A 27,684-nucleotide genomic window follows, 5' to 3' on the forward strand; every position below is an offset into this window, starting at 1 on the left:
AGAGAACATTCTGGGGAGAGGGAAGGGGTGGGAGGGAAGTGTACTACAAACCTTGCAGAACTTTCTATTTATCTCCTGCTAAGAGTTCAAAGTTCTTCCATTTTCAACCAATCTTAAATGTTAAAAGTTAAAATGTATTTTAGAGACTTTATGCAAAAGGAACTATTTGTCATAAAGTCTAGTCACACACATACACACACACGCAAAGATCTTTGACCTATTAAAAGAGCGCTCCCCAATAAAATGGAAGATACCTTTTATAACACTGAATTAAAAAATAAAATAAAAAAGTCAGAGAAGGAGAAAGGGAAAAAAACCTGACCACCGTGGAACAAGAGCAGTATATTAAGGAGAGAAAGGAACACTGCAGAGCATCGGTGAGGGTGATGTCCATTTTGTGTTTTGTGTGTAAGTGTCCGTAACTCATTCCGAATCGCTGCTGTCTGAGCTGGAGCCACTGGAGCTGCTGCTCCCGGACTCGGAGGAGCTGCCGCTGCTGAGCCGGGAAGGGCCTCCGGAGGGAGCCGAGCCGGATTTCTCTGCAGGGGAGAAGGCAGTGATGTGGTTACTTGCAAGGAACTGAAATGGAGAAGGTTTGACCACAGCCTTCATCCTCCACAGCTTCATTCACAACTTCATTTTTCCTGGGCAACTTATTTACCCGCAGCCTGTGCTTGCCGCAACAAGGCCTGTCCTGCCAGTGGATGGCAAGGTTTCTCACGCTGCAGGCAACCACAAAAGTTTGGAATTCACACAGGAGTCCTATAGGAGGGCAATGTCCTCCGCCGCCCTACGGTGCTCATGGTGAGACAGCACAGAGCATCTGGGGAGCTGTGTCCACAGCCTCCCAGTGCTTCAGCGCAACCTCTGAACACAAGAAAACCCTGCCTGACTTGTGCGAAGCCAGAAGCAGCTTAGTTTGCACTGGAATAACCTTTTGTACCATCTTTCACGCTTATTGCACTATGCGGGGGGCTTGGGCATTTTTTAACCCCACAATGGAGAAAAATCATCTGTTAGATGCTCTGCGGTACTGGTCTGTATGCAGTCCTCCATGGGCTAACACAGAGGAGGAGATCCTCCTGCCTCCGAAGAATGAATTGCTTTCAAGACACCTCACATTTACCACCCAAGGAGAGCTTCCACCTGGACAGGGATCAAAGCAGCCCCCACACAGTAGCTCAGGGCCCAGCAGTAACTCGCTGTGCCCAGACACTACTGACCAACTGGGTAAATGTCACAGAGACAAACCCAAGGCTACGAGAAGGCAGTAGTTTTGACTCACTGAGGAAGTCTATCTACATACACACTTTTGGGGCATTGTTAGCACAGTAAAAACAAAGCCATTACCTTTCTTTGCAGGTTTCTTGTTGTTGTTTAGCTCTCGCTGTGTCCAGACACTACTGACCAACTGGGGTAACTGTCACAGAGACAAACCCAAGGCTACGAGAAGGCAGTAGTTTTGACTCACTGAGGAAGTCTATCTACATACACACTTTTGGGGCATTGTTAGCACAGTAAAAACAAAGCCATTACCTTTCTTTGCAGGTTTCTTGTTGTTGTTTAGCTGCCCACTGACGTCCTGTAACCGTTTTTCTAGTTCTTTCTTCTTTTCCTGAGCTAACTCTTCTTTTGACTTTGCTGCTTGCTTTTTTCCACTTGTAGCTGTGGAGGAGGAACGCACAATTTCTGAAACTGCATGGTTGCAGGCAAAAAAGAGTGGACATCGCTATTTTACAGGGCATGTAAATCTGTGCAACCACTCCGCAGTGACACTGCTAAGATCAAGCGATCACACAGCAACTACACATCCCAGATAGAAGACAACATATGAAGTTGTCTAGATCATCTAATCACCATCATCCTGTAACATGCACTTTTTAAGAGAGATCTTGTGGAAAGTATTTCAGAAGATAGAAATATCCATATAATGACCTTGTAGTTACAGGTTACTTACCAGCCAGTTATATGGTCAATAGTTACACATTTGTAATTACAGAATTGTTACATGGGTTTTCTGCCCTGTAAAATAAAGTGTCCCATTAAAGGTTGCCAGAAGTAAGCATCTGCCATTAAAACTTAAGATACCTCACGCAAGAATCCACTGTGTTTTACGTTGCTTTAAGTATAAAACAAAACAAAAAGGACAAATTGAAAACCAATGGAGGCAAAGGCTGGCAGACAACAGGAATGTAGCTGCATCAGTTAGGATGGAAATGGTGAGAAGTACCAGCAATACTCATACTTCTAGGCAGAAAAAAATATTCCTCCAAAGAAGGAGTAATTGAACATGGGTGTTGGCCAGTATCAGAAGCACAAGACAGGGGCCAGACATTTCGCCTGATCCAGCAAGGAAATACCTACATTTCTGTGCGCTGTTTTAAAGCAATGATTTAAAAAAAAGAGAAATCTGGAAAGCACAGTCCTAAGAGGGTGCGCCCCTGAACACTACGCATTGCACTAGACAGCAGACAGTACAGAAGTCTGGCTGGGGTCAGCCATGCCAGCATGCCAGCCCAGCACGTACCAGCCTCAAGAGAAGCAGACATCTGAGGTTATCTGTGTTACTCTACGCTTTGGTTCCAAAACAAAAGGATGCTTCTTGTTCCTAACCACTCTGGAATATCTTTTCCTGAGCTATTCCAACAGTGAAGGACTCAGGGCAGGGGAGGTGAAATCAAAGCAGTGTATTAAAAAGCAAAAAGAAGAGCAAAAGTCTGAGCTTTGCTTAGGCCTACCTGAAACTCCTGCGGTGAAGAAATGGAGGTGCTCTGCAAGAGTTGTGAGTAGCTATTGTGTTACACTCTTAACAGGACAACTCCCTCTTAACCGCCAAGCAGATGGACAGAGCCAGGACAGCTTCAGGTAAGTGATCCTATTGCTATTTAGCTGGAGCTAAACTCTCAAGGGGCTGCAACAATTCACTCTCTGTGGACGAGGCACAGAGAAAAGTCTGTCCCATACTGAACCGCACACTCAGCAGTGCATTAACATTGATCCTCTGATCTGATAGAGACTGAGGGTAATACGGTGATCAAGCCATGTAGGAATAGCAGTTTTGGGGTGAATATACAACTTGGACACTTACACCCAGAATCCACAGGTTGCCCAGGTAACTTTGTGCAAGTCATTTATTCTCTTGGTGTTTTGGATCCCAGCCATGCTTTTTGTTTCCTTCCTAACTAGATGCTAAACTATTCAGGATAAGAAACTGATCCTTCCAGGTGTGTGCACATAACACCTAACACACTGAGACTGAAACCTTTATAGTGCCTTCTAGATTCTAGATAAGTAATAAAGGCATCACACAGGTCTTGCAGAGGAACACAATAGTCCTCCAGGTCTCCACGGCATGACATCATGGGAAGAAAGAACAGAAAAAATAGAAAGCTTCTTTACATTTTCTTGGGAGAAAAGAATCTCTAAAAATCCCTGTCATCACATACCCAACAGCTGGATAAGAGAATCCCAACACACATGCCCTGACTCCAAAGCTGAGCCCAAGAGCTGGTGGGGGAACACATGCCCCAGGAGGTAACTTACAAAATGGTTTCCTTTGTTTTTTCTGTAAACAAGATTTCACGTATCTCTCCAGTTCTCGTAAAGTTGTGGGCTTCAATGTTTCAAAATCTATTTCTATCTCATCAGGATTGGAGTCTCTGAGGGAAGGTTCCCGCGACTGGATGATGTGCACCACCCTGCCTAGCTTCTCCCCAGGCAGGCGGTTGATGTCCAAGCTGAGCTGTCGTTTCTCATCATAGGTCATGGGCAGACCTTCCTCCTCCTCATCTGAATCGTAGGTTGCAGATGCCTGTTTGCCTCCTTTCTTGGGCTGCCTGGGGGGAGTGGCAAGCATGGAAACATTCATAGGTATATAGAAGCAATGAACTCTTTTTCTGCTCTCCTTGTAACAAACACACCAATACTCTTGGTTTTGAACCTCTAGCCAGATGGTTTGAACAGCACCACATCTTCTGAAAAAGTTCAGAAATCTGGGATCAGCTGCTCTACTCCTATTATACTTTAGCCCTGTGAGGCATGACAACAAGCCCATGGAGCGGCAGGGGGGCAGCAATGAAATGGCATGTGCTTGCTGGCTGCACAAAAGGCAAAAAGCGAAACCTTATCTGAGAGTGATCAGGCAGGGATTCTAAGAGAGTTGGGCAGTGGAAATATGATGGTTCCACTGCCAGTTCTAACTTAAACACTCTCTGGAGTTGTCTGGGAATGGGGACACTATTCAATAGCAAATTAACTGCTCTGACAACTGAACTTCACCAGAGATTCAACGGGGACAGGAGGGACAGGAGAACTGGGCTGGAAGCTCTTGGTATTCCTCTTAAGGCAACTTGCAAAAGGCAGGCTCTCACCTGTTAGCTGTGGTCGTGCTGTTTGCTTTCTTAGCTGGGGCTTTCTTCTGTTGAGTTTGTTTTGGCGGTTGAGCCACCTTGGGTTTCTTCTCCTCCTCAGCTTTTACTTTGTGCTTTTCTTTTTCCTTCTCTTTATCTTTCTTTTTCTTCTCTTTTTCCTTCTTCTCTTTTTTTTTCTTTGGTTTGTTCACTGGCGCTTGTGACAATGCAGCTAGCTGCTCATGGACAGCCTTTAGCTGGGGGAGAACAGTGACAAAATTAATCAGACTTCAAGGCAAGACAACTGATGTCTCCACATACCCCTCCTCTACATCCCAACGTGTAAGTATATCCCAAAGTCAGTCATCAAGCAGTCCAGTGATTGAACTCAGGAGACTTTGCTTGATTTGAAATTTTTTTAAAAATACAGTGCAAGTATGCAGAAGCTGACTCAAATGAAAATGTCATTCTTGTTTTATAGGGGCAAATAAAAATTAAGCTTAATAGCTCCATCTAGAGTGCTGACAACTTGGCCTCTGGAATCCTGAGTTCGCTTCTTGGCTCTCCTACTAGCTTGCTTTGAGACACTGGTTAAGCTATTTTATTAATGCTTTTTTGTGTTACAGTAGCACATGTAAGCACTGTAGCATCTGGCATTGTATATCTGCATAATAAGAAAGGCAATGGCTTAAGTGTTCGCAACCACAACAGTCAAAACAGCTCACTTCTGCAGATGAGGTACAGGAGGACAATATCCCACAGGAAGCTTGTGACAGATTTTGTTACGCCTGAGCTCTCAAACAAAGTGGGCCTCTCTGCTCTTCCCAGATCTCTAGGTGTTGTGTGCACCTTCTTTCATACTCTGGGATCCCAGAAGGAAGCACAGAGCATCAGCACCGAGAATGGCTACCTCAAAGAAAATTAACATTACATCCAACATACACTTATTTCACAGCTGAGCATTTTCTTCCTTTAGCTGGCAGAAAGGGAGATTGCCTTGCTGCACCCCAGCCTAGGTGGGATTTTTAAGAACAAAATTAAACCCTTCCTCCTGCTATGCCCTTTCTACTGCACAGACACAGACACACAGCTTGGCCATTGCAATACCTGCTCCTGGAGCTCCGCCAGCCGAGTTGCTCGCTCTTCTTCCGAGTCTGAGCTATCTGAGTCAGAAGAGCTCTCCTCACTGCTGTGACTGCTCTCTGTGCTTTTGCTCACTACTGGTGCTGTTGGTGGAGGTGGAGGTGGGGCCTCTGCAGGCTCATCGGGCATTTTTGCGAACCTCATCTCAAAGACATCCTACAAAAAGGAGGAAAAACTGGTGAAAAAAGGAGCCACAGCAACAAAGACCTCATGCTGGCCTTTTAAACACGCTAGACACCCCACCATGGGTCAGGGTCTTACTGCATTACACAAGGTGCTGTACAAGTAAATAATAACGTACAGATGGGCATACATATTCTGTAAACCCAAGAACATTCTCCCATTACTTCATACAGCAACGACTACAACGTTTTAGGAGCAGAACGTGGCATTAGGCCATGCCATGTGAAGAGCACAACAGTTCTGCAGCAGAGAACGTGGCTTTTTCCAAGGGCTGGAGGAAGGACCCTTGTTGGTGCCCAGAGCAGATCCATGCTTGGATCTCTGAATCGACACCTTGTAGCTGAACTAAATGTATGCTGGAAGACACATTTGCCAACACCTTTACCTGGAGCTTCCTGGCCATCGCTACTACTTCGTGGTCTGGAGGATTGTACTTGTAACAATTAGAGAACATTAACCGAATATCTGCTGCAAAACCTTGTGCATCCTGGTATTCCCGACTGTCCATTTTTTTCTGCAGACAAACAAGCCAAAGGGAAAAGGGAGAGAAAGCCATAAGCAAAAGGCATTTGTAGCAACTGCATGGAGGACACGTGCATCTTGGAGACAGCTGAGAACAGCCTTAAAAAAATCGCATTTGTCTAAGAGAACAGTAGTTTGATCAGGGCTTATTGGTTCCTAAATAACATTCAGAGTTTCTGCTTTTTAAAACAAGCAAGCAAACAAACACCAGACAACCAAAGAAGCTGATATTGCTCCACAACAGTTTAAACATTTTAAGATTCTAAATTTAGGTTGTTTTCTTTTTCTAGGGAGTACTATATAAATCTGTCAGGGTCTACATTCTATCAGAAAATCGAGTCATTTAGAAAAAGGGTTTGCTGGATCAGAAACGGACGTAAACAGGGATCATGGACGGGAAGGGCAAGAGTCAACAACCAACCAAGTTACAATTACAGGAGTACCTTAAGCATGTATTTCTATGTGCTGCTTGGGTATGTTTGCCCTGTAAATCGGAACGGGCAGAAAAGATCGTGACCATCTCACTCTGACTTCCTGCTAACACAGGGCATGAATTTTGCTTGGTGATTCCTACAGCAAGATGGGCATTTACAGTTAAACTACAACACCTACTCTTGATTTAGAAGTCCAACTGATAGAGAATGCATACAGAATTCACCTTTTACGAACCTATTCATAATGTTATTTCCTAGTGCAGTGAGGATAAGTATCAGGAACTAAATATTTGCACCTTGTTCCTTTCTCTTAGTTTTCAGCTCTCACTTTCGTCCATTTCTCTTCCTGTTTGGGACTGAGTGACTTGGGTTTAAAGAACAATTTATAGCATTCCTAGAACTTAATTGATTTTATGCATATATTACTACCATGTATAAAACCTTAGCTCCAATTACTCCTACTGAAAGGAAAAGAAGCTAACACTAGATTTCATTTGCATTTAAAAGACCTGAGTTTAAAGAAATTCTCTATTTGCCAAGTGCTTGCAGGCCTCCCTTTTGTATGTCTTGTGCACCTGTATTCCCCCAGTGAAGGGAAGGGGCTGACTGGCAGACAAGCTGCAAACATGATCTGGGAAGACACATCCCTCATCCGAGCAGAAAGCAGGGCTGCTTAGGGTCTGTAACCCGTGCTAGAAGACTTAACGCAAGCAAAATTCCCATTTGTTCAACAGAAGCTACAGATATTTCATGGCTACGCAGTAGACCTTGTAACTATCTTGAAACACTGCAATGACTCCTAAAACTGATTTTTGTTCCGATTAGGGCAGAATTTCACCTCCAGGGATGCAGCTTCAGAGGGACCTGCATGCTGGGTGGTGACATTCCTGCAGCCTGACTCCCTGTGGTGCTGCAGCCAGACATCTGTCAAACTTTTGTCACAAAACCTCATTCCCTTGGTGAATAAACTAGGAGACAGCCTCTGAGCCATCACACAAAGACAGAAAGGGAAATAGGTTTGTGCTGCTCCTGTCTGAAGGAGTGCTGGCCTTGTTTGAAAAGTGTCTCAGGCCCATTCCAAAGCAAAACATATGTTCAAAAAAAAAGGGCTCATTTATTTTAAAATACATCTTATTGCATGAAAGGCCTTTTTGATGCGCTTATATTTGGCACACTCACTGGCTGATTACTGCCTATGAAATACATTCCAGTGTCTGAGGTTTTGCTTTTATCCAAACTCAACAGTTTTCTAGCCCAATGGTTTTAAACTGTGGATTTTTGTTTTGTTTTCTTGTAAAGAATAATTAACTTAACAAAAGCAAAAAAAAAAAGGACTTTAAATTGGTGGGCTAGAATATCTTTGCTTACAAATTCACTTTGAGATATCCAGCTGCTTAAAAAAAAGTTACTTCATTTACAATTGCACATCAAGAGCCATAGACAAGCAGGACTGGCAGAGGTGCTAGAAGACCAGCTAGTCCATTCTCTGTCCCATGCAATATCTACCACAACAATCTTATTTTTCCCTCAGCAATCAATTCAATTGTTTAATATTCTTTAATGTTCAGAAATTTGTTTCCTAAGGTTTAATGTGTATCTTGCTCTAAGGTAAGCCTTGTCCTGCCCACAGAGGATGTAGAGAAAACTTTGTTCCCTCCCTTCTTGCAGCAGTCTTATGCGCTTGAAGATCTAACACGTCCCCTTTCCATTGTATCTTCTCCAAGACTAAACTGGACATCAGTCTGTCCCCAAAGCACAAGCCTTGGCAAGGCATCAGGGCAGGCACTGATGAGGGACAGGGCCACACAGGTCCAGTGACTTTACCAGAGAAAATGCCATCTTTACCAGCTGATGAGGACACAGTCTGATTTCTGGAGGCCTAATTGCACCTTACAGAAACTGCCTCAACAAGAGCTGCTGCTTTGTGAAGCTGCATTTGTACTCTTAAAATAGGTGCAACTAAAGAAATCTTTAAAAATTCCCCCAAAGAACGTCTCCTCACTTTCATGACCCTGAACTCAGCTGATCTGAAGCCACAGCAATTCACTGCAAGAAAATTAACCAGTGAGCATAGTCGGACCCCTGGAGGTAGCACTTTATTCCAAAAGTAAACACCTTGTATAAATCCTCTTGCATAGCAAGGACTGTTGGCTGTTCGCCACTGAGTAAACCAAAGGCAGAGACATCCACATTGCTGCTGCTGTGACCCGGCAGCCAGATGATGGAGTGAGAGAAGAGGTGCTGTAGGTTCCCCCCAGCTCCACTGCAGGCACAGCACCTTGCCGTCCCACACCAAAGCTCCCCAGCATCAGAGGGGGGACATGAACATGCTGCAAGTGGGTCCTGTCTGCCTGTGGACAGGGCAGCAGAAGCACAGGGCTGCTACAGCTTCATAGCAAGCATTTCACTTACTGTAGGGAACTAGGGCTGCTGCCTCTTAGTTTTTAAAGCATAGCCCATGCCTCTGCCCCCCTCTCTCTCCTCATGCTTTCATCCTTTTCTCTCTCTACTCCAAACAGTTCTGCTCTTTCCCCCTCTGTGACAACTATCAAAGAATTGAGGTGGAGATGAGCTCACGGATCCTGTTCCTTCAGCTCTTCCCACTCTCAGTCCTAGCTCCAGCACGGCACTCCAGCACACCCCTCTGCTCCTGGCTGCAACAAGCTCAGCTACAGCCCCTCCACCGGCACAGCCACGACAGCCAACCTGCCTTCTCCACCACACGCACAGAGAAAACAATCTCCAAATCCTTCCGAACCACACCTCCACTGGGTGCACAGCCTGAAAAAAACATGCTCCTGGACATGAAGGATATTCTCTGAATAAAATCAAACCTCATACAACCAGAGAACCACAGCGACAAGCAACCAGGTATTGGGGAATCTATTATAGCTGCAGCAATGCTCATGTTCTACTTTCTCATGTAATTCCTTCAAAACTAGTTTGAAGGCCATTAGTTGCACTGCTTTACTACAGCCACTGTCACTTGTGCAGAATTAAGTCTAAAACCTTTCAGAGCCACGGAGAAAGCCCCTGATGCTGGAGAATTACACTGCCTGCAAATGGCAGGCTTCTGATCCATGCAGTTAACGTATTACAGATTGCATCTCAGAGAAGTCACACTATGATCTACAGGCCAAGAACAATAATAAAACACTCCATAAAAAAACAATACCAGACAGCACTTCAAATAAGTTTATTAAGAAAAATACTACCATGTGGAAAGACAAATCCAGAGTCTTTATATACAAAAGACTCCACTGGGTCTGCCATTAACTTGTCTCTAGTTTTCTGCCCTACACTAGTAAGGTACAGAGGGAGCGTATCACCTGCATTTGCAGGAAAAGGGCAGAGGTGTACACTTTTTAAAAGAATGAAGTTAGGACTATAAAAAGATTTAACTGTGAAGAAGCCACCAACCCAAGAAATCACAGCTTTGCACCTAGATTTTGCAGAATACAGCACAGAATCTTTTGCAATAAGAAGTCACCTAACCATACATGGAAATACCAGCTTTGAGAGTCAGGATTTCACTCCTCCATCTCTAATTTTACTGCATTCACCCAGGGCTTGATCTACCAGGCTGCACGTATCTCTGGAGACTCACAGCATCCCTAGGAAGTCAAGGGAATGTGACTGAGCTGAGGTTTACCAGCAGCCCCACTAAACTCAGTACAGTAACTGAATGAGTTAATCTAGGACATGATCATCTAATGACTTGTGTTCACAAGACTAGTAGAGAAAAGGCTATCAACAGCACGTCATGACTCTAATGTGATGACAAAAAGAACTGCTGCACTAAGCAAGAGATGCTTCTTCCCATCTCAGTCATTTCTGCGAATCAGACATACTTTGAAATTCCTTTAAAGCTACTGGCCAGTTTATAGACTCTTAGAACAGATTTTGACGTGTAGCCTATGATAAGCATGGGTAAGTGTAATTGTATGCACAGTAACCAGAACATCATATAGGAAGGTTCCTGATGCAACCTAAGTATTGCACCTCTGATCTCACTTACAGAAGAACACAGAAAACCCCATTTGCAATCTGCTCCTACTCTCAGCCCACAGAGGAGCAAGGTCAGACTCACTCAGCTGGGAAGGGGGTGACCCCTGGAAGGGAGCCGATCAGAGTGTGCCAGTGACCCTGCTCTGAGCAGAGGGCAGGCCTCCTGACCAACCTAAATTACCCATTAGCCTATGATTCAAGCCATGTGGATGGACCTCCAAGCTGGTGCAGAGGAGCAACTCCAATGAGTGAGCAGATCTTGACAGCAAGTCATATAACTAAAGTAATGTACAAGGATCAAGTAGGCCTTCAGTACTGGGTAGCCAAAATCAGCAGGATAGTGAACATACTGCAGTATCAAAACTAAGGGGAACTTCTTCCCTCCTCATCCACGCTCACGAGCGAAAGAAAATGGAAACTTACCCAAGAAAACACTGGGACCTTCCTCTGTCAGCAGAGCATTACAGCCAGGCACCAGTGCACCAGCTTCACAGACTACCATGTTCAACCTAGCCCTTCCTGCTGCTTTTACCACTGTGTTTCAAGCTCCCTCTTCTTGCCTGCAGCTCAGTTCACCCTTCGTCTTGTCCTATTCTCCTGCCAGGAAATTGCTGCAGGCCTTTAACACAGCTTGGCTTAATTGCAAGTCAAAAATACTGCAAGTTGCACTGGCTTTTGTAAATAAAGCAAAGGCACTGCAAGCTCAGGAGAATGGCTCCAAGCCTAGCTCCACCAGATCTTGCTTACCATACTTTTGCCAGCTCAGAGACAGTCTTTTCTCGACAAACCCAATCAATAATAATAATTATTGACAGTTAGACAGTGCCTTCCAGATATCTGTCCTCACAACAGCCCTGTGAGGTAGGTTAAATATTATTATCTCCATTTTATGACTGGGAAATCTAAGGCACAGATTTGTAGGGAACCTTGCCCAGAACCACAGCATCAGAACAGCAATTAAAACTCAGACACTGGCAACTCCTGGTCTAATCCTCAACACACAGACCATGACAACTATTCTCTCACCACTAAATAATGCAACTAAGATACTTGTAAAAATACTGCAGCTGTAGTAAGAACCCCTGCAGCATCATGACTGAATGGCATGGCACATCAGAGCATGACACACTGCTTCCAGGTACTACATAGGGTTTGCCAAGGAACATGAAAGGAATCACGAACACAGCTGCCCTTTTGTCATCTGGGTATTTAGACAATCCCAGGCATTGGCTCAGCTGGCAGCAAAACACTTCTGGCATGGTAGTGAAAGCCAGCAGAAATACCTTAACTTTCTGCACATGGAATAAAGTCTCACCTCCACCAACACCAGTTCCAATGGCTGGCTCGCAAGCAGAGGATGGGAACTAGAAAAACAAGGCTTTGCTCCATGGATATTTAGGAGGGATTCAGAAAACCTTCCAGTCTACTGGGAAAATTACCTTGAATATTGGACCATACTAAGCTAAGCTCTTGAAGAGCCAAGCATAAACCACACAAGCATCACGTTATTTCCTCCCCTCCCCAAGTACCAGGCAATCATCACGTTCTGGTTGGAATTGCTCAGCGTAAGCCTATCTGGACCACACATCATGCCAACAAGTAGGCAGGCAGCAGTTTCTGGAAATGGGATACTATCAATCGAATCCTATGAAATACAGCACCTCTTCTTCTCAGAGTGCAACACAATCCCAAGGACGCAAGTTTAAATAGCTGGACTATCCACAAAGAGGAGAGGATGCCATCGTACAGTCTGCTTTGCAGGGCAGAAAAAAAAAAGTCCCAGGTTATGGGAAAAAAAGGACAGGGGAAAGAAAAAAAATATAAAAATATCCAGATGATATCCAAACAGCTTCAGTTTTCCACCCTTGTCCCTTCCCCCTCCCCCAGAAGGAGTCAGTCCTCTGCAACCAGAGGGCTGTGATACCCTGCAAAAGAGGTGGTAAATGTGGACATACTTTAACAGTACTGAGATCCATGGGGTGTTTGATAATATCATGATAGTCATGTAATTCCAAGGCCTCTGCATCAACAGGCTTGTAAAAGGGCCACGCATAGGCTGCATGCTTCTTCGAGAGCATTTCCTTGAGAATGCTGTCACAGTACTTGAGGTGCTCAGAGAGTTTGCCCTTCTTCCCTGCATGCTGGGGGACCTCTCCATCTTCAAGGTCTTTCTTTGGTGGTTTGATGGGCCGGCCGCCGCTCTCCCGTCGAGCGATGATTTTGGCCTGCTTGGGGTCCGAGAGGGGGGTGGGCGACTCACTTCGGCTGGCAGTGATCGCAGAGGTGGTGGGGGTTGTCGTGTCTGCTTTCCGCTTCACTCCCTTTTTCTGAAACAGTAGATGGACAGGCTTCATGAGTATGTGCCCAGTTCTTGTGCTACGCTAGCAGAAACCTAGCAGAGTTCATCCCTGTTTTTGAGATCTGCCTGTCCTCTGACAGAAAATACAGTTACTTCACTGGGATAAATGGGACTTGTAACTAGAGGCTTCAACATAACAATTCAGTGACTACAACACGATGTATTACCACATGTCATCTGAGCCACAGTAACCAGCCATTTGCACGTCTCCAACCCAACCCCAAACATGATGCAAAACGTGTTAGCTCTATGTATTTCACTGAGATTTAAACTAAGGACTCTTACCTCATGTTTGCCAAGGGAAAGGAGTGCGCCCAGTCGATTACTGCAGCTCAGCTGATGCATCGTGACTTAGTAAGTGTCAGTAACTTAACCACATGTCTGAGTCCCCAGTGGCAGGATCAGGCTATAAGTTCTGAACCAAAGCATATTAATCACCAAAGACCCATAAGCCCTCACTCCCTCGTATTCAGTGGGTATGCTAAGGTAGATTGCTTATTATGGACAAGAGCAAGAATTTAATGATTTTGCCTTAAGCAAATAAAACCTCTCTCACATAAATTCAAGCTGTGACTGTCCAGTCAGCTCTCTCTTGTGCTCCTACGAAGGATTTATTTCTCTGGAGAGCGAGAGAAAGAGGAAAAAAACATTCCTTAGGGAAATCTTAAGTAAATCCCAAGCAGAATTAATTTTGCAGTGTGTATTTGGCAAACTCACTTCTGGGTTCATTCTTGAGTTTCAAAATTAAATTGATTTTCAGAAGCAAGTTATTTGGACAGAAACTGAAGTATGAGACAGGCTTCTCAGGAGTTCAGCTTAGCTGCAAGAAGATCTGACTTACAATTTCTCTAGTAATTCCCAAACCATAGGGTTAAATAAGCCAGACAATTCTGTGGCTCGGCTGGTCCATGCAACCTCACAGTAGAGAACACCAATACTGTTGCAGTTACTTCCCCAGTTTAGGAAAAAAAACAAACAGCTTTCTCTGAGCTACGCTTTCCTCATTTTTAAAGCAATACGCAACTTGCTAGGAAAATTCCAATTATTTAGAGCAATGTTTTCATTTACCCATAAATTAACACAGTAAACAGCAAAACACCAATGACAACTCCCAGAAGATTACTCAGTAAGGAAGACAGTGCTAATGCACCCAAAACCTGCAGGCAACAATCAGTCTCCTCCAACTGGAGTGACAGGCTTGTCTTGAACTGGTTTATGGCAGAGAGGAACATTCCTAGTGCTGGAGTCTGCAAACTTTAAAGGAATAGTCCCAGTAAAATCAGGGGCTCAGTTACAGAGGGAAGATATTCTTCGGGCTATATGGTGCAAAATGGGGGAAACCTCCAACAGCCTTCTGGTTCATGGAGCATCAGCACTGGCTAAGCTATGGTCAGATGACAGCTTGTAACTGAGTTGGAGCAACTACAGTTGACATCTCAGCTGGAGTGTGGCAAAACTGGCAAAACTTTTCTTATCCCTCTCAAACTCAACAGCAAGCACTTGTCTGAGCACATCCCAAAGGGACAATGATGGCTAGAGAGGCAAAGAGTCAAATGTGAAGAGAAGGAATGCACGTAACCAGCAGTGACGGGATGAAAATAAAGCACTGCTTAGCAATATTGTCTTCTGAAGAGGAAGGGGTCGAGTTCTCCATTTACCTTGACTACCGGTGGCGTAGGAGGCACCACAGGCATTATCGGAGCAGCAGGCGGAGGGGGAGCAGCGGCGGGAGGGGCAGTGACAGGCGGGACATTAGCAGTGATGGTTGGCACGGGGGTGGCAGCAATGACGGGCGTCTGAGACACAGCTGGAGGGACGTTCTGGAACGGGGCCGGCGGGGAGACGGAAGACACGGCCACTGCTTGCTGCGCTCCTTTCAAACGACAAAGTGAAAACACTCTGCAATGTACTGATGGTTACAAGTGCCGACAAGACGCTGAGAACAAAGTGACACTGGTGCCACTGGACTGGGTGATCATGGGCTTGGCAAAAGGCTCCCAGTCCAGGGCCACAGGAAGAGCACAAAGGACACAGTGTGATTTGCTCGGTGCTGTTATCCAGGGGTCAACAAAAAATGAGAAATCACTGACTTAAGTCCTTGTACCATGAGCTTTAGGCCAGCCACGTGCAAGCAAAATACTTCAAAGTTTTGCACATGGGGTGTGCGTTGCTCTGGGAATGTCTTCATGTCTCTCGTGCTCTCAGAGCTACCCTGTGCTCACCAAAAGAGCAGGACCTCAAGGAGAGGGAACAAAGGAAGATGGCTCTTTTGCACAGCTGCTGTCCTGCACAGACCTCAATCTGGGAGCGTTTTCACCATGCATGACACGCGGCAACAACCATTCCCCTATTGCCAGCTAAACACCCAAGAGTCCAAAGCACTTCAGATTTGCCGCAAGTTATACAACGAAAAGAAACAGAGCTGGAAGTAGAGCCTAAGTCTCCTGATGCTAGACCTGCGCTGTTACAGAACTGCCTACTAGTGTAAAATTAAGGGGGACAAATCCAGTAAATAATAAGCCAATTAGCAATACTCTATGTTGTTATAACGGCTTTTATCAAAGGATGCTGAAAAGACACATCATCACAAACTTCTATGAGCTTGGATGAAGCTGTAGCTCCATTTGGCACCTGAGATGTGGGAAAACAAAGAGGAACAGTTGACTTTCCCAGAACAACAATTAGATCTTGTTTACAGAAAAAAACCTGCAACAGTTTAATTCAGCCTACACAAGCTCTTTTATGAACTGTTTTACTGTGCTTACAGATGTTTTAGTCCTAAATCCATTTAATATCAACTCTAGGTAAGCTGAACTAAACTTAGTTTCTACAGACATATAAGAGTCTACACAGCCTTTTGCAATGGCTTAATAAATCCTTTCTGTTGATCAAGCTTTATTCTATAATGTTGCAACCCTGTGTGCAAAAGAAAAGTGTTATACGGGGTTTAGGGGATTGGCAAGATTTGAGTCCAGGTCTCTGCTGTGTCAGACTTCTGCCAGGACCTTGGGTGAACTGTAAAAACCCAGGTCTATAAAGGCATTCTGCGCCATGTTCTGTCACTTGCAGCAGACTGGCATGTCTAACTCCCTTGCCTCTTCTTGCCTTGGTTTCCTCTTTGCGTACAGGAAGCAACAGCATTGTCCTCCCCCACTGAAATGCTGCGTGGGTGGGCAAGTCACAGAAGGTAAGATGTTTGTATGACAAATGAAAAGTGGCCTTAAGACAGACAAGCCCTGAAACACTGGGTAAACATTATCTAGACATCTCACACTTTCGTCTCCACTGCTTTAACCATTAGACTATGTGCTCCCTTCCTAGCCTCTTCACCATTTGCAAAGCCAGGCAGCTTGGAAGGTGGGTCGGGCCTCAGCAACAGGGTCCTAACATTTAATGTCACTGGATCGGGTTAATACCTGCACTCTGCGTGCCCACTGACGGCTTGCGGCCTTTGCCTTTAGGAACCGGGGGTAATAATTCAACTTCCTCCTGAGGCATCTGGGCAACCTTCTGCAGAAATATCTTCTCCAGGGCTTGGGCCATGAGGACGATGTCATCTGTGGGCTGCAGAAAGAAGAATACAAGCCCATGCTGTATCATTCACTTATGAGAAGATGAGAGATTCAAGATAAGGCTTTGAAATCCCCAATGACACTGCCCTTCAAATAAATAATGGTATCCAAGCTCCGACAATAAACAGACTACCTCTTCGCCCTCCTTGCATGCTACCCCTCCTGCTCTTCTATTCTGGTCTAGCATGCAATAATTACAGCCTCTAAGTATGCTGCATCCAGACAGTTATCAGGACTTCTAGTAGGAGCCTGATAACTAGCATCCTGTGCAACAGCATGGAAGCAGCAAACTGGAACAGATGAGCTGTCCTCCCCTGCTTGCCGGCAGGTCCAAGAGAAGAGTGTAAAAACATACTCTGTGGCTCGAACTAATTAATTTGTTTATTTCAGCTTGTTCTCCACTATGGGTCAATGATGACAAACAGAATACAAAGAATAGAGGCTTTTAACAACCTAACAAAACAGCAAACAAGCCAAACCCAAAATAATAATAAGCAATCTAAAGGTGTGCAAGTATGGACGAGACGTTGGCAGAGAACAAAGTTACACCCCCTGAACTGCTCTCTGCTGCTAAGAGATACTATTCACTGCTAGACAGCCAGCACAACACATAGCACTAATATCCCACAGAACACCTGCAAAGCACTGCATAAACTGTAGCTCATCTTGAAGAATTCCTAACTGAGAAGACAAGGAGTAAAAACTTGCTACACAACCCCAGAACAGAAATCTACCCATAATTAAAAGCCACATTTGCCATTTTAACTAGTCTGGGGGAAGAAAGACACAGCACAAAGACAGCTTTGTGCATTTCAAGTAATGTGGTTGCAATTAGTGGCATTTCAAATCCTTGCAAGAGGGGCTCAGAGCGCAGCGGAGCTGGCCCTGTTCAAAACCTGCACTGTAACAGCTGTAGGTGGGTCTTTTCTAGGCAGTGCCCCAGCTAACACTTGTCTGGGCTCTTTACCTTGTTGTAAATGTAACAATTTGTAAACATGGTGTTGAAATCCTGCATACATTCACTGGCACTCCAGTAATAGTTATGTTCCAGGCGCTTCTTGATCGTCCCCATGTCCATGGGGTTTTTTATTATTTTGTGATAATCCTGTTGGAGAAACAGGAAAGATGTTACATCTCCTGCTACGCGGAGTGTTGTTCACATCTCCCTCTAGTTCCAGCTTTCTCCTCATTCCCCCTCCCAAAAAACACGTCCCCAAATTTTTGTGGAAATTGTAAATACCACCTTCACTTTCATTTATTTTCTAATTTGTAGCCTTTTAGTCTATTATTATTATGAACTTGACTATAAAGCATAAGAACTCCTTCCACAACCACCAGTTTTTTGCAGCTCCCTCAATACATGATCAAATGCGCACACAAATGGCTACTTGAACATTACCTGCTTTTTATAACGACAGCTGGACTGGGAAGGCACTAAGAGTAGCACGTGGAGGAAAACATGCTTTCTGAGCAGCTCTCCCTGGAAGCTGTTTGCAGCCTTGATGTCCGTTACAAGGCTGTAAGTGCCATTTTAGATTGTCCCGCGGAGTGGAAGGGTACCACGCTTGACAGCTAGACTAACACTGCAGCGATGTGCTTCGTGCTCATGCGGGACCAGAATTTGGGGCAGCAGGGTCAGCACTAGCTTTGGTAGGGTGTTCAGTTTAATGGTGAACTGGCTGCAATTTGGGAAACAGCATTTTTGTCTCCCTTTTTAAAAGACTGCCTCTGGCACTTACAGAAGTTTATCAGTGCCAGCACTGGCTAAGACTGTGCTAGAAGTTTGTGTCTCTCTTTCAAGGGCATTTCAGCCCTTAAAAGGCTTCCATATGTTAACCCAGTTTCTCTCTGGGCTGGTCTCAAGCATTTGTAGAGGCTGTGATTAGCCTGGAGACGCTCTAGGCACGCAAGGTTATACACTGTAATTTTCTCATTCTGGAGAAGAGCAGCAAGCCCTCTCACTGCACATGAAGCCACCAGTCACTCCCTGAGCCCAACCCTCAAGCACCATCTGAGGCACCAATATTTCCCTGCAAGGCACGTTAGGACAGAAAATGCAATCCTGCTGGCTATTGGGCTTGTGCAGATTTAGGCCACGCGTGAGAAACGACTATTCTTCCAACTGACGACTCCTTTAAATTTTCTGGTAACCTGCCCTAAAACCACCTCAAAATGCCTCAGAGAAAGTAAATCCACAAAAAGATGACACAAAGGAGCACAGACCTAGAGAAATATTATACAGGTATTAAGTGTTTTACTCTTTTGGCTAGCACTTTAAATAGTACCCATCAACAACATTACAGAGTTCTAAAGACTCCTGATCCAGTCCATAAAACTGGGTTATAACCTGCGGTAACTGGAGCTCTCCTGACCTTACGTCCCAGAACCATGCTCCCTTGAATCCTACATGCAACCCTCTTGCTCCAAGCAGAGACAATTTGCAATGGGCTGCCCAGCTGAGCAGACAGCAGGATGGATGGGGGGGCGGGGAGGCGATGTCTATTTAAGTGAAGCAAGTGGGTAGAGGTATGCCTCCACTCCTGAGTTTTTACACTTTCAGGACCCCTTTGAAGAGGTGAAGTGTGTGGCTCTACTCCCTGGAAGAAAGCAGCTTAGTAAACTTTGGTCATTTATGAATAACTGGGCTATCTATTGTACTATCTGGTCTGACAGAGACAGGGGTATATATACTCAGGCACAGGAGGCAGATGGGTAAATGTAACTATTCTGTTCTTTCTACTTCCAGTACAGCATTTGAAAATATCTAGCTTCAAAGTATCCTTGGTAATTAGCTTCTCCTGTCTTCCTCTACACTGAAGTCAGTGGCAAATCCAGGAAAACCAATTGAAAACACAAGTTTCATTGAGCCCAATGCCAAATGCTCAAAAGACCGTGGGCTTGAAGACTCATTCAGACTGGACAGAGGTGGGACAAAGGGTAAAGACACATAAAATTAAACAGGAGTAAGCTACAAACGAAGCACTACGCTTCAACTGCTCTAAGACAGCTTGACTGTGCGCTCTTCTCTTCCCTCACTAAGTGAGAAGAAGTTTTCTCTGTCAGAGCCCCGCACCTCTCCAGCTATGAAAGGCATCATCTTCTAATTCAGCGAGTCTAAGAGCATTCAAGGAAATCCCCAAAAGCAACCTAACTATTCTGATCCAGTGATCAGAAAGCTGATCTCACCAACACAAAGCTTTCTAAGAATACTGAGCAGAAGATGATAGATACGTACCGGCAAATTCAATTTAATTGCATCAACAGGTTGGTAGAATGGCCAAGCAAACTGATGCTTCCACAAGGTCTTTACCACAACATTTTGCATATATTGCAATTGGTTGGTCTTCCGGCCAGGCTTATTAGGATTAGTGACCTCCGGAGGCGGCGGATTCACAGGGCCCTGAGGAGCCTGGATTGCTGATGTGACTGCCGACATTTTCCTGCTCTTGCTCTCACTCGCTGTCACAGCAGCAGCAACTGGGAGATTTTCTTTCTTCCTTTATGCTCCCTGAACGGGACTGACATCCCATTTCCAGGGTCCAACCATACAACCTACATCAAAGGAGAGGAAGAGGGTAACGTGTAAATACGGATACTTACTTGAAGTAGGCATGTTAAGGCTCTTCTGCTGTTGACAGTGTTTGAACTCAGGCTTTTACCCCTTCTGCTTCATTCCCTGTAGCACTTTATCTTGATGATGGGAACAGTTCGAGACTCAAGAGATGGGGGAACAGCAATTCCCACATTCAAAGCCTGCAGAGAGCCAGTAAGCTTCACAGGACTACTTCTTACTTTATCTGGCTCGGAGCGCATTTTCGTGCAAAGAAAATACATGGGGTAGCATAAGAATATAGCTGGGAATACAGTTAGGATGTAATGCAGAGACTCCCATGAATGCGCTAATCCAAGCTAGTAAACCCATAGCCTACAGCTCCATGTAAACTTAACTGCATTGTCTCTAGATGCGCGCTGGCTGGCACTGAGTCAGTTTGCAAGTCCCTACACTGGTGCAATGGTTAGTCTAAAATCTCACAATCAAGAGTGGACGACAGCTGTCAGAGGACCTTGATCCAGAGAAATGAAAGAAGGGGCAGAGGGAGGTGCTGTGAACAGCTGTGAATGAAAGGTGTCACCAGGAACACCCTAACTTGAAGTGATCTGCACTTTGAATCTCATAAATGTCTTACTATGTCCCTTAGTACACGTATCCTCAGTTTCATACAGAAGTCTCAAGATACAGGCTCAATATAAATAATAATTAATATTAGACTTATATCCCATGACCTGGCTAAGAGAGCACTGTCATGGTCTCTCAAAGGCACATATGAAATACAGAAGAATACACAAATTGCATTATTGTATATTCTACTTTTTCCCCAGCAAACTGCAGGGGATAAAAAAAAAAAAAAGTCTAGTATCATTATGTTTTGTATACCATATGGTAAACAGCTTTTCTATGTCATCTTCCATAAACATTTGACATTTCAATTCACATCAGGACTGCACCTACTCTTCTCATGGCAAACAGACCACAATCACTTTCTAGAGGCAAATTATTTCAAATATGTTCAGAAAGCCACATAAGTACTCTCACTGACATATGCTTCTTGGTTGCACAGAGAAACATGAGCAGAGACAGAAGCTGCAGTAACATAGGAAGAAGGAACGAGCAGTAAGACATCCTAGGAAAAAAAAAAACCAAAACCTCTTCTTTGATACATCCCTAATCATCTCTACTGAATATCTGGCCTCAATACAGAACATCAACTTACCCTTTGAGTTGCTGAATAGATAATGGCAAAAAGTAAACACATACCTAATTTGGGGAAATTTTACAAAAATAGATGTGTACAAACAAACATATCTGCAGCAGAGAGGCATGTTTAAATATCTGTCTTCTCTGGCTTGCCCAGGTAGCGGAGGCATTTCTACACCAGAGGCCAGCTGCTGCCCCAACAGCTCCATAACTAGGAGAACACTCCGGCACCCTGGTGACGTTGTGGCACAGGGAACCACACCGAAGAGCGGCCGATATTCCGAGTGCCACAGCCATCAGGGACACACAAGTGCTCCAGGTGCTGCAGCCCGCTGGGTGCACCTTGCAGTGGACCAGTTTGGCTTGGCTTATAGGTGTCCCTGGCTCCAGAAACCAGACCTTGGTTTTTTGCTGTGTTTTTTTTGTTTTTTCAGGGGTTTTGTTTTGGTTTGTTTTTTTTTTAAAGTTGTATTATTTTTTTATAGTGCTTCTATGGGAAATTAAATTGTTAAAAACCTAAAACAAATCCCTGTGCGAATGCACGTGCTTATGTGTGCAGGGAACAGACAAGACCAGTTATGAATGCCACCATCCATTCACAAGACTCATTATATTCAAGGATGTAGAAAACACAGAGATGGCAGCAGGGCTTTCTTGTGCCATGCATATGTATATGGCACAAGTAGAGATCCAGAATCGGGCCTCTGGTCCTCATTCCTTGATAACTCAAGAGCCCAGCTTAGTAGTTCAAAAAGGACTAGTCTCTGTTCCCCAGCCCTCTCATTTGATCATGCTGGTCGTGCTGCCGTTTGGCAGGCAGGGTGATCACCAAGCAGCCAAGAGGAATGCTGGCATCCTCTGGGCAAGGAATTTTGAAACTAGGATGTTACTTGGGAATTCAGATTTGGAAGAAACTGAGGAATCATTTTCTCCTGATTTTTCATCAACTCAAAGCAGCAGCAGAAATATTGCAAAATCAAGGGGGGTAAATAGACAAAGAATTAAAAAGAAGACAAAAAAAGATAATTGGGAAGTTTCATTCAGTCTCCTTCTGGGCAGCCCTCTGCATGAATTTCAGACCCCAAGGCCTTTAAGCAACATCCATCATCCAAGTGTATGCAATGCTTGAAGCATTTTGTTTGCTGTCTTCTTGATTAAGAAACTGAATCTAATGCAAGGATTGATGGGAAATAAAACACCCACAGAGAGCAATTCCTACTGCTATAGAGCATTTCAGTCCTAAGTTTGAAACTATGCAGTGTAACTTAAGTCTTCCCTTTAAATATCCTAAGGTTAAATACAACGATTCTCTTTTCATTTGAACTTCCTGATGTCCTCCTCCCTCTCAAACTTCATTTAATAAGGATTTTCTTTTTTAAGATTAATTTTCATTAAATCCCAGAACTATAATTCAAAAAACACAGACCTAGCTCCTGCCGCTCCAAGACTCCCTCTCTGACCTTACCCAAGGCGTTCAGTATCTTCACACCACAGCTCCTCATCTGTGCCATGGAGATAATGATAGTTCCTTTCTGTCTTCACTTGCTCCACCCAGCCAGCCTGCAAACTCTCTGGGACATGCACTGCCTCTTCACAGGCAGATTTTGGTCATCAAGCTTGAACAAGGCTTGTACAGTCCACATAAGAGAAGCATGTAACAGTCATCAGTGACACAACTCAGAAGGGATTTTAATTAAGAACATTACCAAAAGCAGGAGGGGCAGAATCATGACAGCGAACTCAGCTAGTACTCTTGACAGCTGATTCTCTTTAACTTGCATGCTCCAACTCATTGGTTATTACAACCAAAAGTGGCTACAAACCCCAAACCTGTTAGCAGCACTGTCATTTAAATGCTGGATCCTGCAGCTGAAAGACAGGAATAGCTACCTGAGCTATCTCAGCAGCACTGGAAGTATCTGTTCCTGGCATAAATATAGCTTTAATGTGCATGTGCCTCACTGCACCCTTTTAGCCCTTGGTCCATCAGCTTCCTCATCATTTGCTGGGGAAGCTGCTTTGATATCAAATCATTCATTAATTTTTAAGACTAAAAATTTGTTTCTATATCCATTCCTTTACTTCTGAAATTTCAAAATAATGTTCTTTTTAAGAATGTAAAAAGCAGGATTATGAGGAATCTGGAAGCTGTGGGTACGAATGCTTTGGAAATGTCCCAATGTGTGTGACATTGATTTCAGAGAGGCCATGGCCCTGCCTGAGAAATCTGCTAGTGGTGAGACCTCATTTATTAAATGAGGAAAGTGAGAGGAGGCATGGCCATCTGACGTCTCAGCTTATCACACAAATCACCCAACACAACACTGAAGCAGACTCACACACAAAAACCAAGCAAACTTACACAAAGTGTCCCATAGCTACAAGCAGAATCAAAATACACAGCTCTAGTCTAAGCACTTCAGCATCTACTGAAATCGCATTAGTATCAATAATTATTTAAACTATTAGGGAGCCCAGTTGTGAACCAGGACATCGCTGCACAAGGTACTGTACAAGCCTGGAACGAAGACTGCCAAAAACCAGCCTTGGCACAGGCATCACGTGCACCTTCCAGTGAGGGCCTCAGGCTGGACTTACCAGGACTTCAGTAGTAACTTCTTAAATTTAAATTTTTAAATTACTATTTATCCTGTTCCTCAGACCTGCAATGTTCAAGTAGCAGAAGCTGCTCTTGATTTTTCTGGCTGCGCATGTACAGTTTTGATATTACAAATTTAAAGTGCACCCTTTTGCTGTCTTACGTGAAGCGCGGACACTGATTCCCACATTGTGCATTTCTCTTCCTTCTTACTCATCCCAGTCTGAGATGATAATTAAAAACAAAACCCAAACCCAAACTCTCAAATAAATCTTGTTTCTCTGGAGCTTAAGTCTGTCCTTTTGTGCTAAGTTGCAACCTCAGTGTGGCATCCAGCAAAGTTATGAGGTTTGGCACATCCTTCAGCCAAACCAGTCACCAAAAAAACCCAGCTAGGTTGGAATTTTTTTTAACTTTTCTTTGAGTTGCTTGCATGGGTCAGTCAGTGAAGAGACAGCTGGCATGGAGAAAACATGTTAATAATTCCCTGTACTAGCAGGATAACATTTTACTCAGCTGATGCAGCCCACAGACTGTCTGCAGTGGTGGAGACTATTTTAAAAGAAGCTATAAAGCCCCATGAAATGTGCACTGTGCCAGTAAGCCTGCTGCTTCAGCTAACGGTTCTGCCACTTCCTTTGGCAGTGCCGAACATTTAACGGATGGCTCACTCCCTTGCTGCTGTTCGCACAGTACAGGATGGTATTTGTTTTGATTGCAAAATTAGAAGGTAGCAAGCTTTATGTTAGTATGTGAACCCAACAACTCTTTTTTTCCCTTGGTATAGTATTTCTGCACGGTTACTTGGACACTGATCAAAAACTGGCGGAATTCCAGCCCAGCCAGAAACAGCAACATAAATCTTCCCATCAGGGAAAATTATCAAGTTTAAGAGATGTTCCTTGACCTCATCTTTATCTCCACATTATTATTTACATTACAGTAGCACACAGAGGCTGTGCAGGGACCAAGGTTTCTCAATACTTAGCACTCTGCAGACAAACAGTAAGACCCTGTTCCTACCTCAAAGAGCTGGTGCTCACAACTCACGCGTCACATCATGGTGAAGTTACCTGCCCGGGACCACCCAGCAAGCCTGCGGCTGAGCCCTGAACCCTGGCCAGTGCCTGGCCCCTGTTTCATTAGCCAGCTTGTCAGAGAAACAGTACCTCTAAGGCAGCGACTGAGCCTTTTTGAACGTAGGATGGAGCCAGCAGCCAGACCCACACTGAGACAGCAGGGCAGCTGGAGCAGGCATCCTCACGCTGCTGCTCCAAGCATTACTCCCCCGCACAGGCTCCTTGCAGCCACCAAAGCAGATGCTCAGTCCCTTTTTCCCTGACAGCAGCAATAGCTGGAAACTTGGTCAGATTTGCCACCATATGCTACTCCCCCTCTCAGGAAAGCCGCAGGCCCATATCATCTTGCCCAGACTTTCTTACAACTGCAGGAGAGGTTTAGCGCACCACTACTACACCTCAACACAACCTTAAGTCAGATAAGATTATTAATCGAGGGTTGTACCCATTTCATCCCATGAGTGTAGAAAGTAAGGGCTACACCACCACTCCTCCAGGCTACTCAGAAGGAGACAAAGCTGGTGGATGTATGTCCTCCTTTTCCTCCTACTCTGCCTTCCTTTCCCTTCACAGCCCCATACAGGAACTGAACTTCAGGCAGCTTTCACTACCTAGTCACTCCATGTCTGCAGGGATGTTCTCTTCAAACTCAAGGGATCTGCGATTTGAGACCAAGACCTGAGGACAGACGAGTTGCTTTATCAGCCAACACTGCCTTGGCAGACACACACACCCTATACACAATATGCCACCCCTTCAAGACTTGGGATGAAGCATTTGCACTTGGCTTCACTACAGGAAATGAGAATTTGGCTTGCAAGTGCCCCTATGGCACACTGCAGCTTTGCACTCTGAAAGTCCATTCAGCTGTTCTCGTTGTCTCCCAAATCATTAATTCCACACATCAGAGATTTGCTTTTCATGTGTATGATTTTGAGCACAGCCCCAGTAACATCCTGAGATTGGGAGATGCAAGTTTGTCCTTAACTTACCTCAGCATGAGGGAGGGAAAAAGATCACAGAAGATTAAGTCAGTTCCTTGGCTTTTGACTCGGTTAGTTTAATGCTCATCAGATTATGCAGATGGATTTCCCACCCTTGGTCTCTCCTTGGCTATTATAAGAGCAGGTGTTTCCTCAGTAAGGAGCCTGTGGGTTCCTATCCAGTAGATAAGAATCAGCCAGAAGTAACTGGTGATTTCAAGGGCCTCCAGTTCTGATACATACTCAGTGCTCCCTGCAAACCACGCTGCTTTAAGATGTCTCACATCATGCCTTCAAACTCAGGGGTGCCTAAAAGTCACTTTATCTTGACTATAAAAGCACTGGGGACTTTTATAAGCACTGTTCTAGGCACCTCAAATAAAATTACGGTCTTACTGATAATTACAGGCCAGAGTATTTCTTTTCTCCACCAACTTGCTAATGCCACAGGAAGCCCCTTCTGATCAAGTCTGAGCAAGAATCTGGATGCATGTCACATACCTCCTGCAACACACAAATCATATGGGGCTCAACTGCTTTCTAAAGGCTGCAGTTTCAAACCCAGGGTGTGATGTTTCACGCTATAAGAAGTTTATTTTCATAGTTTTGAGTTTGCTTTTGAGAACAGCTTAAATAACCGGCCTCAGTAATGTATTGGGTATGGTTGATCTTGTTTTGGATGAGAGAGAAGGACAGAATGAGCTCTGGACATTTCTTCCAGCCCTACTTTTTGTGGTCCTCTGAAAACATGGAGGCAAATTTTAACTTGGATGTACAAGCTCTTGAGTTACACAGAGTTTTGTTAACAAGGCTACAGGGGAAGGAAAAGTGTGAGTGGTTAAAGAGCTTATGCTGTGTTGGATTCCTGACTGGAGGGGTTCAGCCAGCTTTCAGGCCTGACTCTGCCGTAAGGATTGGACTGAGATCTCTGAAATAAAGTGAACTGCGCTTACAAAACATCTTCCTGAAAGTACTTCAGCAAATTAACTGGGTGACCTATAATGAAAATGTTAACAAATGCTTAGTTGTAGCAGTGGGATTAAGCATTTATGAACAGGTTTCAGAGTACGTAGAGCAGCTGGTGGCTTGCACATCAACACTCTGGGAAGGCAGTCAAATCAACAGGATGGGAATGGGTAGGTGCTTCACAGGAAAATGCTAGCGGTTGTGCCTCTCACAACAAGAGACACCAATTATGCCTTTATGGCAAAGGGAAAAAAAAAAAGCATTAGGCTGTTTCAGCCTTCATTTTCGTAACAGAGATTTGGCACAGAAAGGAAAGCGTTTGGATAATCCCATGCCTGGGCAGAGTCTGCTCGTGCCATTTCTTCCCAGAGGGGAAAGGTGGAGATGCAACCAAATTACCTCTCATGACCCAGAGGGTTGAACCCACAACACCTCCTAATCAGGGGAAGAGCCAGAGAGAAGCCAGACAGCAGGCAGTCAAGGTTTACAGAAAGGAGAGAAGGTGAACCTGCTTCAGAGCATACGCTCTCTCTTACCTACTGCACTGCAACACACCGAATGCTTATTTGGCAATTTCTAGCACTTGTAGAGATTCCTGCAGTCCGCCAAAAGCCCACGTGCAGCAGAAGCCCTGCAGCCTTGGACATTAGGCAAAAAGCAAGCGCTGGGAAGGTGCTGGCACATGGCCACATACCATACAAGCTCCTAACATGTCAGGAGCAAGGCGGGGG

At 44.6% G+C, this 27,684-nt stretch overlaps 1 protein-coding gene across 1 annotated transcript; it reads right to left on the minus strand.

Moving 5' to 3' along the window:
- Nucleotides 1-423: 423 nt before the first annotated feature.
- On the minus strand, nt 424-20,123 carry BRD3 (bromodomain containing 3). The gene is made up of 11 exons (XM_009696201.1): nt 19,806-20,123; nt 17,538-17,675; nt 16,415-16,562; nt 14,657-14,871; nt 12,595-12,966; nt 6,061-6,189; nt 5,457-5,648; nt 4,371-4,606; nt 3,544-3,836; nt 1,537-1,665; nt 424-539 (listed from the first exon to the last, which is right to left on the minus strand). Exons 1-11 carry the CDS (start codon nt 20,004-20,006, stop codon nt 424-426), a joined length of 2,169 nt encoding a protein of 722 aa, XP_009694503.1. The 5' UTR covers nt 20,007-20,123.
- Between the last annotated feature and the right edge of the window lie 7,561 nt (nt 20,124-27,684).

This window comes from Cariama cristata, unplaced genomic scaffold (genome assembly GCF_000690535.1).
Source record: "Cariama cristata isolate BGI_N322 unplaced genomic scaffold, ASM69053v1 scaffold28282, whole genome shotgun sequence".
Lineage (NCBI taxonomy): Eukaryota > Metazoa > Chordata > Aves > Cariamiformes > Cariamidae > Cariama > Cariama cristata.

Bases quoted from the DNA above. Each gene is read 5' to 3' on its own strand.
- BRD3 (XM_009696201.1), bottom strand. From the start codon at position 20,006: ATGTCGGCAGTCACATCAGCAATCCAGGCTCCTCAGGGCCCTGTGAAT. The intron at 1,666-3,543 runs GTAAGTTACCTC...CCTCCTCCACAG, and splicing joins AAAACAAAGGAAACCATTTT to CTACAAGTGGAAAAAAGCAA. The intron at 540-1,536 runs GTAATGGCTTTG...TCTCCCCTGCAG, and splicing joins CAAGAAACCTGCAAAGAAAG to AGAAATCCGGCTCGGCTCCC.